At 38.2% G+C, this 12,167-nt stretch overlaps 1 protein-coding gene across 1 annotated transcript in view; it reads left to right on the top strand.

Annotated features, from left to right (window-relative positions):
• Positions 1–4,753, top strand: part of LOC140232743 (uncharacterized) — a 26,644-nt gene extending 21,891 nt beyond the window's left edge. Inside the window, exons 13-16 of the mRNA XM_072312860.1 lie at positions 550–666; positions 1,896–2,099; positions 2,696–2,862; positions 4,634–4,753. Coding sequence (XP_072168961.1) covers positions 550–666; positions 1,896–2,099; positions 2,696–2,862; positions 4,634–4,753 — 608 coding nt within the window. The remainder of the gene's footprint in view (positions 1–549; positions 667–1,895; positions 2,100–2,695; positions 2,863–4,633) is intronic.
• Positions 4,754–12,167: the final 7,414 nt, after the last annotated feature.

The raw sequence follows: 12,167 nt of genomic DNA, 5'->3' as shown, positions 1-12,167 counted from the left end.
TGGTCTTATGACAGTCGCAGAATTGCCCTCGATGGTCTTTGCTTTTCTGACAGCAACGTACGATGGCATATTCCGCACAAGAAATAACATGTCTAAATACCACTTATTATTCAAGTTCCCGCTTGCGGTGGTACTATAATTTTAGCGAAAGCAATGTTTGTCCAATCGATGGAGTGTTTGCTTCCTGCATTAATGAAACAGCAAGAATCATGCAGGTGACTGAGGGCATAGAAAACAACAACAACGACAAAGCAAAGTAACCGGCTATGACATGTGACAGTCCGGATTCATGTAGAGAGGATAACCACCCCCCCTCCCCCCCCCTCCCCCCCTCCCCCCCTCCCCCCCCCCCCCCCCCCAATATTATGGTCTCGGATACCAAGATTCATATCCACAGCCCTTCCCCATCCCTTAATGTACTTCCCGATGCACGATGACTGTATTAATGCTCTACTCTCGGTGTGAAGAAAGGCTGGGTCTGCTACACATGCACTATATAATTCGAATAACACTCTTTCTTAAAATGTTATGCCTTTATTTACCGCGTAGTCTACGCCGAAACGCCGAGATCGGAGGCAGAGATTCTCGAGGAGCGAGCCCTCAGCGGTAACTACCAGACACACTTCGGAGACGGAATCGAAGTGATATTCCTCGTCGATAGCTCGGGTAGGTGCATATTATATCACATGTGCATTGAGATCGAGAGTTATGGTAAGTCTAGAAACCCTGCAATTTGGCAATACGTATACATGCACACAATTCATATCATGATACATATACACGCACAAAAAAACATGTGTGTGTATCGCATGGCCCATGGATTGTAGATAGATAGATAGATATTGGTTTATTTCATCAAAAGGAAGATAACCAATAGCAACCCAGAGGCTGAATTGCGTGTCCTTGATGTAAATGTACAAACGAAACGATACACAATACAATACAATACAATACAATACAATACAATACAATACAATACAATACAATACAATACAATACAATAATTATACACATTAAAGAGATACAATTGAGTGAGCCTTATTACATGTACTACACATATATCTCTCTTTCAAAATACAATGTTACATCAAAGACTAATTACACATAAGTAATTACAACTGAAGGTAAAATCAACTGATTTAGAGAATGAAGAGATAAAGATATACTTACACAAAGTTGTATATACACGTACATGTATTATGTATGTGGAGATGCGTGATATTAAGATAATCCGCACAAAATGATGTGTATTTTCATGTTTCATAAAATAATGAAGGAGCAGATCCTTGTCGTATGATAAAATTTCCCGGCAGTACACTTTCGCGAGCAAACAGAACGAAGAAGGCTCTTTCTTTCACGTAGGCCTGCCATGATAGTGCTAATGAACGGTCATTATACTTTACTAATTACCGGCCATAAGCAAAATTTCGTGTTTGGCAAAACTGACAAACAGATATGCAGCCGTCTAATAAAATGCTTTGTTATTTTGTAGCTCCTTAGTTAAAATGTCTGAGTTGTAGGTCCTATAGTTTACTGTACAAACAATCGGGTGTGGACAGTTAATAGGCGGGTCAACTTCCGTTGACTGTATATCTGTGCAATCTGTATACCGTATAATCATGATAACGATCTGTACAACGCATATAGAGGAAAGTGAATTATTGTACAAAGTAAAGTACTCTTCCTAAGGCACAAGATTAACGTGTGTTCGGAACTGTCCTTTTTGCAAAATGTGATTATCCCTTCCCTCTCCCCCTATTTGTATCAATGCGCATCGAAACGCCCGTATCAAGCTCTCTATATAGGCCTACATGTTATTCATCATCATCATTGAGTTTCTTGCGTCAGCCCAAAGTAAAGCTTATATCGATAAATATTCATAATTTGACACGTAGGAAGTCAAGGCGAGGAAGCTTTCGAAGGGAAACGCTCCATGTTGAGACAATTCTTGGATCGCCTGGATTTTCGCGCCGAGGGCGGCCTGCGAGTCCTCTTCAACTCGTTCGCCTACTCCATCCGCATGAATGACAACCTTTATGATGTTATATCCGGTTCCAAGGAGTCATCTCTCCTAACACTTGAGGCACTGTCCTATGAAGGTAATCCTACGTTTATCGCGTGTTGTGATACTTTTAATCGTGCCACGCCTTACAGAAATGAAGCTTTTTTGAACAAAGAAATAGTACGACAAAAACAAAGCAGAGAAGCAACCGGTCATGTGGCTGTCTATTGCTGGTACCCGTTTTGTGTTTTGTTTTTGCTTTTGTTTCTGTTTTTCCGTCGTACAAAGTATCTAAATAATCATCGTGTAATGAAAGATGTTCTGATCAAAAGAGAAAGACGGCTTCTTTGAGACGATAGGATTTTATGTGAGTTGACTCACTTACCGTATGTGTCCCATTAAAGTCATGTAGGCCTCTATATGAGCTTAGGCAAACAGCTGTGTTTAAAAAGAAAAAAGAAATAATACAGAAAGGAGGAAAGAAACAACATTGTCAACAGAATACACTGTAGTACATGGCTGGAACTTTGCCTCTCCTGCATGCAAGGATCAAGATCCACAAGAACCACACTAAGGAAAGGTCAACTCATAATGCACTACTGTATGATGAAGTATAAAAGCCTCCCCTCTCTGCCCCTTACATGACAAATCTCACACATTTTACTCCCATACACCTTTTATTGTCGCCCGCAGGTGGCGAAACGCGATTACGTAAGGCGCTGAAAACTGTGCTAAACAACATGTTTGTGCACTCGCGCGACAACGCGCGCAAAGTGCTCTACATCATGACGGACGGACTGTTCGCTGCCGACGACTATCCCGAGGCTATGGCAAGCAAAATGATGAACAAAGGAATTGAGGTATGACAATGTTAGATTGACGAAACTCATTTAACAACAGGAACATGGGATAACTAGCCAGAGTGTGTGCCTTTATGTTAGCATCGGTGCTGACTGACATCTTCAGAAAAAAAAAAAAAGAAAGTGAGATTTTTATTGATCTTGGTGCGATTGTTGAATGAAGTTTCAAATTCGTCGTAGCAGTACATTATTTCCGACAATCATTAGTCTCTATATTGTGTATGGTAATTCAAACTTTCTAAAAGTGAATCTTCTTGGCGGGCTTGGGTGATTTCTCTAGTGCCTTTGGTGATATCATAACTTTGGGGCCTGGCAACATGACAAAAAAGAAAAACTAGATATATCGCTACGGCGACTGATATGCCTCCGCCACAATGCATGGTTCTCCTAATAGGTCTATAGTACAATGTCTTGACAATGTGTGATGACAGTTTCACACAATACTGTTTGGCAAAATATTAAAATGACAGGTTTGCCACAAATGTGCTGAATGTTCACTTTCCTAAAACTAGGTTCAATTGGATGAATGATTAAAATGTCAGAGTGCAGGTATTTGGGGAACTGATGATTTTTACTTGACTTTTGACCCTTTTATAAGTTTATGCATGGAGTAATTTTCAAGGTATTGAGAAAAAGTATAATTTCAGTATCAAATGGGAAAATAGCATTATCTAAACCTGGCCTTTGACCTTTGACCTCACAGTTCCAAAGAGAATCACTGTTAGGTTGAACATGCATAAATATGTAAGTTTCATGATGATACCTTGAGTTACTTTTGAGATATGGAGGAAAAAGTGCAATTCAGCACTTTCACTTGACCTTTGACCTTTTGACCTTTGACCTTTTGGCACGAAACTTCCCACAGAATATATATTGGGTAATACATGCATACATCAAGTTAAAACAAAAACAATAACCTTCAGGCATATTGCATTTTAAGGAAAGTAGTGATATTTTGAGGAGTTGACCTTGACCTTTGACCCCCTGACCTTTGACCCATGACCCCAACTTCCCTAGATAATCACTGCCCATCGGTACAAGCATATATACTAAGTTCCATGAAGATACCTTGAACCATTTGCGAGATATGGAGAAAAACATGAAATTTCAATTTTTTTTTCACAAAATAACCTGTGACCTTTGACCTTTGACCCCATTTTTTCTTTTCATATCTTTTGTTTAAAAAAAAAAATAAAGACTAAAGAGGGGGCACGCGCCCGGTACGCCCCCACTGGATTGGGACGGGGACAGCCTCCAATACAGGGAAAATCTGCGAATACTATAGCTTACGTTTTTTCGCGGCACATTAATATACAGCAACTACTCGTCACACCTTATCGGGATTTTGCAAAACAAATCAGTTACTAACATTGCACGATTGAAGCGATAGGCAGTTTTCATGATGTGCCAGTTTATCGCATTGCCAGTCTCCTGCTATGCTGAGCAAAATTACAAGTATAAGGCCTACTGCTCTATAAAGGATAACCCCGGGCAAGGATTTTTGTTTTTGGTATCGGAGAAATACACCTCTCTTAAATGAATAACAACTTAATAAATGAATGAATAAATGAACATCTCTGGATACATACATCCATACATCCAAACATGACATAAATGTATGAATAAAACCATGTTTGCCATATCACGTCTTTCCCTAGCGTAGAGCTCTCCTTCCTGTATGTCTACTGTAGTATACATCACATGCATTCATTCCAAATTACCAATGACCCATCGTTCTATTTTTTGTCATTTCTCCCATACGGTTTTTAAGGTTTACGCAATTCCAACCAGCGCGTATTACGATGAGGAAGTGCTCGCAGCTCTGACTGGTTACGCCATCAATCACGTGACCGTCGCCTACTCGGCTGCCGACATTCCGTTGCCTTACTGATTCCCATCAAACGCTTCCGATTACGTCACACCTGGATACCAGGTACGTGGTAGATACCATGTACCTGGTAGTACATTATATTGTATAACTTCCGTATCATAATCCATGGGCTTGCCATGGGAGACTTCTATTACCGTGGGTGGTACAGGCGATCAGAGGAGGTGCTTATCTCTTGAAAACATGACTTTACGTATCCAAGCAGAATATCTTTAAGATTTACCTGTCACTTCGCATGTTTAACTGTAGGCTTTAGCATGAATGAGCCTGTCTTGGGATGATACGTGTTACAATGTATCAGTATTTCTGTGAGAGTGAAATAAACATGGGGACCAGCAAAGCTACATACGTAGAGATGATTTTTTTTTCTAATTACAGTATCCTATCATTTTAGAGTTGAGCTGTGACAAAACAATGGAAAATGTTGTGTACTGACCACCTTCTAAAACCTTTGAATCTTGGAAAAAGACAGCAAAGCATGAATTCAATCATGTCAGCATACAGTAGTAAAATCCTTCATACACATGTACATTATGTGTACCTACTACATAGGTTTGGAAATAGACCCTGTGGTTCCCGTGGCAAAAGTGTAGTTAAACAAAATCTTGTTTTTTCACCTCTGTATCAAACAAATAAGAATAACATTACACATAATTATATCAATTTCGATGTTACACATTCTTAGCATATCTCATCGATGCACAACTTCTAATAATCATCATTCTTTTGCCACGAGGGATAAATTGATAAGTTTTGGGGATAAATTGAAAAGTTTTGGGGAAAATGAAAAGTTGATGAAATGTGTTTACGGCAACACTTTATTGAATCTAAAAATTGTTTAATTATTTAATTTTAAAACTATTCAAAAGAATAGCTTACAATACAATCACAGATCTTGAGATTTCTGTATTTAGAGTTTGATCGAAAAACGGGTAACGCACCAATTCTAAACATTTTAATGCAAGTCCATCATCAGATAGCACAAAATGAGACCTTTCCACAGATACTTCACCAATTGCATAACAAGGAATGTTCTTCAAGTTACGATTGAAATAATTCCATATTTTCTTTTATTTTCTTTGTTTTTTAACCAAGTTTAATCACAAATATTTAACACTGACAAGAATGGCGTTAACTTGTTTCGCAATCAAACTCTTCATTTCAACTTTCATACAATGTACTTCTATGCTTAACATAAGGCAGACTGAATAAAACACAATGATGCAGAGACCAAGTTGATTTTTTGAGTGTGTGTCATTTTATCTTTTTTTTATTATTTTTTTAATCAATAAAGAAATACACTGTACAGGTACCTTGCAAGATAAAATTATATAACATTTTTTTTTGTCTGTTTCAATAACCTTTGTCGTCGCAAGAAGAATCAAGAGGCAGAAATCTTACATCATGCTTTTCTTTTTACCTTGACAGTCATTTTCAGCATGTCATCATCAATTGTACTCACTGAAAAATACACTTAACATGTGGCAAACAAACTTAAAATACTGCAACAAAGCAACTGATGATGTACATTTTCTTCGGATCAAAGCACTGTTCTTTTTCCTCTCTTGCTCCCTTTCTCTCTCTCTCTCTCTCTCTCTCTCTCTCTCTCATTCTCTCCTTTTTTTCACATACCCTTGCACACTTAACAGTCTTGATTGAATTTGTGGATGTTATATACAATGTACAATATGTTCTTTTAAATTATATTACATGGAGTAAAGAGTGATTTCTTAAAGACGAGACACTTGCAATGAATATCTGTGATACATGGTACACATTTATCCACAGCCATTTAAAAAGGAAGTACTGCAGTTTTCATCCTTGTGATTTGAAAAGATAAGTTTCCGTTTGTTTAAATTGTCTCTCCATAATCTAAGCTACAACAAAAATAGAATATATAACTTTTTTTTTCTTCTTTCACAACACTTTTTTTTTTTCGTATTAAACTATGATTGAATCACACAAGAAATATATATTTTTGGCCAGAATACAGCAAATCAACAACAGAGACCACAACGAAACTTTTTGGCACATCAGTAGAGCTGTCCTTCTGGTAAGAGTTTCTACTTCAAGAAGTTTATCGAGCATTTGATCATGGTAGAACAACTTCTAATGCACACATTTGAGCAGTCCCAAGTTCATACACAAAATGAAGAAAGAACAAGATATTGTGGAGGTGGGAAAGAGTTGAACTGATTAGGATCTATAAGGTATGGGCATCTATCTAGAGCTGATAAGTTGTAATGTCCTTCTATTCCCATTCGGTAGCATTACCACCACAAAGGGGGGCGGGGGTGGGGAAGAATCATGTAACTTTTGTTCCCAAGGTACATCAGTTCATACACTTATGACGACCCTCCAGATGGGTAACCATGGCAGCAGTGATGTGAAGAAGTAAAACAAGAGTGAGGATGAAGTCCAAATGCGGTTTGCCATCTGATTTCACACACGGCACAATTACTTGGTTTGCTTTACCCCTTAGAACACAACAGCGCAGCGAAAACTTTCCATGATGAGCATACTGCTCCCTATGCACAATAAGACATTTCTCTGCAATAATTATTTTCTTTTTCCCTCCCTGCTCGATCCATCTTCTTTTGTTTTTAATGCAGCATACACCAAGGATGTACAATATGGGTACACAATCATGTTAATATAGTTTGAATAGAAAGAATCCAGTGAGCAGAGAGTAATAAGATACTGCAAGGGGATAATCCATCTTCCTCTCCTTTCCTGAAAGCATTTAAATGGAAAACAAACACTATTTTTGAACTTTTCTCATTCAAGACACTGACATCAAAAAGGGTTCATAGAAATTCCTTTTTTTTCCCCCCTCATTGAAGCAACCCCCCCTTTTTTTCAGTGTACTTGTAAATACAAGAAAAAAAAAAAGAAATGAAATAAACATGGAACAAGTGACAGCAGTCTCACAGATGACAAAATGAAAAAAAAAAAAATCAGTTAAGGTTTCATTGCAAGTTTGGTTTGTGGTTTTTCCAGATTGCTGCATCACATTCACAGTTCCCTCAGCATACTGTGTCTAAGTGTGAGTGACAAGTTTCTTGATCAAATGGCCTTATGGTTGAACTTTACGACACAAATATATTAGTCTGATTCCTTTCCACATGTTTTACCAATCCAAAATGTCTTCCACAGTTGTCAAATTTAATGATGACCATGCTATACATGTGTAGAAGTACACTCATAAAAAATAAATGTCTCGAAACTTAGCATACCTTCACACTTAAGCCAATGAAATTCTCCAAGTCATGACCATTATAAATAAGCCTCACTGATATGCCCATTTCTTCCTCCGGTACAGTTTTGCTAAAATTCCTTGTTGATGTCAAATGTTACATGAGAAATTGAGTTTGCAGGATGCAATAGACTTTATGGGAGCACACCTCACCACAGAGGTAGGGGCAGTGGACATGAATGTGACATTTAATGCACAATGACTGCATCACCATTACCAAATATCAATGGATTGTCAAGACACCTCAAGCTCTGAGCCAGTTTGATCCATGTGCAATTCAAGTATTGTGTTCTCATTGTCCATGAACCACTCGGAAGAAAGCCGAAGAAGCCACTGTGGCATAACAACCCTGGAAGCCAGCAGAGCTCAAGGACAGCTGGACGCACAATGCTCCCTTTGCTCATGGCCGTGGCCTGGCATTAAGTAGTACACAATGGTAAGGAAGAAATGCAAATTGCAGTAACCTATTGCAGCTGGAGAAGGCCGAGTTGCCCACAGAAAATAAATGATCAATTCTGAGGACTGCGAGGATGTCACAGCCGACATTTTCCTGAATACAGTCCACATGAATTTATGTACACATGCCGAACTTGACTGGACTGTGCTGTGCACGAAGCCTGAGCATCACTTTCCTATACTTGCAGAATGGAATGATCACACCTTTTCCTCTCAGCCCTAGTGACACATTGAAGGCAAGAGCAATGCTAGACGGTCCCTTGTTTAGTGTTACGACATTAGAGCTCCTGTGGTTTTGTCTCAAACTCACAGAGCACTCTACCAAGCTGAATACATCCTTGACGGCTAACTGGCAACTTAGTGACAGGAGAAACTCCAAAACTTTTTCAAAAGTCTTTGAACAAAGTCACAGACTGCACCTGTGTCCTTTAAGGCTAATATAATGACAAAAACATTGCATCACGATTAGTTCTCAGCAGAGTTGAGCACACAACTATTACACTGCAGTCTCAAATGTCAAGCCCCTGCATTACATATTCTTGACAAATGGAGGCTATCAACTGGTTTATCAAATGTCCCAGTGACGGTAAAACAATTACACAAATTTCAGGTTGTGCAAACACAAGTTGCTGTTCATTTCTCAGCCAGTGCTAATTTTGTGCCTACATATCACACAAGCAAATTAGAACAGAATAAAAACAACTGAGATAAGTCTTCATACCATGTCGTGGCAAGAAATGATATACATTCTAGGTGCAACAAGAAAGAAAAGAAAAGTTTACCAATTGCAAACACATCTTGTACAACGGTACATAAAAGTGGGATCAATGGAAATTACAAAGAATCAATTGACAGTACCTTATTCACTTTTAACTTGAAATCATACATAATCACTCTTGTAAACATTACATAAACTACACCTTCCTTTACACTCATATGCATTGTTACACTTTTTGTTTTGTAGAATCCATCATTTCTGAATGCTTATCATAGATTACCTCTTTAAAAATGTACAATGACAATTAACAGGGTTCCTTGTCAATGGTTCAACCAGTAATTACGTGATCAATCAAAAAGTCCTCTAAAGAGTGAATACTTTGCTCACGCATCATTTACTTATTTTAGCAATGAACACTGCATTTTATGTACAATCTACGTCGGAGTCATGAACGGGACATCTTGACCCAAATCAATCTTTTCAAATCGCACACACAAATTTTCCTTATTTCCTTGGTGATGTTATCAGTTCATAGCAAGTCAGCCTAATTCTTAAAACCTGAAATACCCTATGGTCTAATCGAGATACTTGTACAAATAAGTTTTCAAAGCTGTTAATTAATCAGTGTTCACATCATCAGGAAAAAAAAAAATGCTACCCGAGACATTCCAACCTTTCTGAATGAAATATATGGATAATTTGACTTAAAAGTAGGAAAGAAAGATCAGTTCCCATAGAAGAGTGTTGTAAAATTATCTAGAAAAATAGGAAACTCCTATTGAAACAAGGGCTGGGAATGGTCCAAATTCAGATTCTTTCCTCTAAATTCAGAATGGTTGGGAGGTCTGCTACCCAGCAAATTAAGAATTGTATTTCTAAAGAAATTCCTTTGACGTACAAGTTGAACACCATTTTGCCAATAAATATACTGCCTAGGTTGTCAACTTCCCTCATGCACCACTTCACACATACAATGAGTTATTCTTGTAACACAGACTCATGGAACACCATCGTGCATGTGGAGAAGGGAGGCCAGGTCAGGAAGCAAACTGTAGTTCTTACATGAAAAGGGAATCTTGGCACACTAAGAACTATCCCATTTATTTCTGAAATCTGCAAAATCTGTAAATTTATATGACTCAAACATTTCCATGGCAGAATGATGTATGTGTGTGTGTGTCTAGGGGAGGGGATATTTAACACACCCTACTACAATAATGTAGAGGGGTATGATAAAAAAGTGGAAACAGCAATGTACATATTATATTACAATTCATGAACTTGCTACAACTTCCCCCAGGAACCACTCATTTTCTTGTGTACTATGCCTTCCTTCTATTAAATAAAGGTAACAGTATGCATGAGTCTCTTTCCCCCTATCTATAATGCCATTATGTAGCAGGTCGAAGGCACTTCAAAACCGACCCTAAGTCCCACAAGATATAATGCCTAGCACATTCCCTGTGAGCATAATGTCATGGAATGGCATGCCTCCTGTATTTCCTGGCACAATACCACCCTGAACCTCAACAACAGCCATCACATAATGCCCAGCTAATGTTTCACCTCCCAAACAGAGCATCAGCACACATGATATATTACCTTACCTCTCCACTCCTGCTACAGGTAGTTTATCTCCATTCTATGGCTCACTTTTATTTCCTACACACTTAGTTTCTTCTACACTAAGCTTCATATGCATTACAGACTGTGTGAAAAACAAACCCCATCAAAAAATTGAAAGGTTTAACACTACTGGCTACTCACTTGCTTACTGCTATGCAATGGTTGCATTGATTCCCGAACAAGCCCAAATTATTTCAGTGACAAAAATAGCACATGATATAACTCAAATGTCAGAGAAGCAACTATACAGGCCATCTGTGTGTACACTGCCTCTGATATCCTTATTCACAACCAGACTGTATGCCAGTTCATAGTTGCATTTTGCGCATAAGCAAAAAAAGGTCACAGGTACTAACAGGCATATTGGTTTTTACATTCACTGAGATAAATATCTGTGATGTAATGATTACTCACACAATCCGCATGAATGGCGCTTGCCAGCACAACTACCTGACAACAACAAAGTGTTCATTGAAGCCTAGTATTTGGCAGTATCAATAGAAAATTTGCTACTTGCTCTCAAAGCAAAACAATGCAATGGATTCTTCCCCAAGTGATAATTGACAGGCCATTCTGGTCACCTGGACTACATGAGTTTGTTCCTTGTTCGGACATGAACGGCCTAATTGATAGTCGGTCACACTTATACACTACTACATCACTTTGAAAATAAATGGCATGCCTAACCAACTGAGAAAAAAAAAGGAAGGTACTGTAAAAAAGGATATTTTCTCGTGAGTAATTCTTTGCACTCGGTCAGGTAAGATGAATTTTGCATGTTTTTAATTCTGCGGAACCAGGACATTAATTACTGGAATATATGGCATGCACAAATATTCGCATGCTTTTATTTTCACGCAAGCTTCTAGTTGCGTGAAAGGCGCGAAAGTCTCCACTTTTACAGTAATTTGTACATATGTGCACATGATCACGATTATGTAATGTCTTAATCTTCTCAGATCTCTAATGCCCTTCAAATGAACTATTCTGATTACTCACAGCACCCTCCAGCTACAAGAAAGATCATATAAACAAAGCTAAACTGTATATCTTGTTTGATCACTGATGTCTTTTTCATGGAAAGATACAAGTCTGATGTCCTACATACCAATCCACTCTTAACTGCAACTTTGGACAGAAATCTCCACAGAAAAAGACAAATACTGAAAGCATGAAATTTGTGAAAAAGTGCATGAAACACTACAAAAAAAAGTGTTAAAATCAGCAGAGACAATGCTCATACACATGTGTATATCAACATAACCTTACTCTCAACAGGCTTCAAAAGACTCGACCAACAAAGGAATATTTTGACTGCTTACGTAACAGCACAGTCCCAAACAGCTCCACTTCAACAGAAA

The sequence above is a fragment of the Diadema setosum genome, chromosome 9 (assembly GCF_964275005.1).
Source record: "Diadema setosum chromosome 9, eeDiaSeto1, whole genome shotgun sequence".
Lineage (NCBI taxonomy): Eukaryota > Metazoa > Echinodermata > Echinoidea > Diadematoida > Diadematidae > Diadema > Diadema setosum.
The sequence above is the reverse complement of the archived record's forward strand: the minus strand, read 5'-3'. Positions and strand labels throughout refer to the sequence as shown.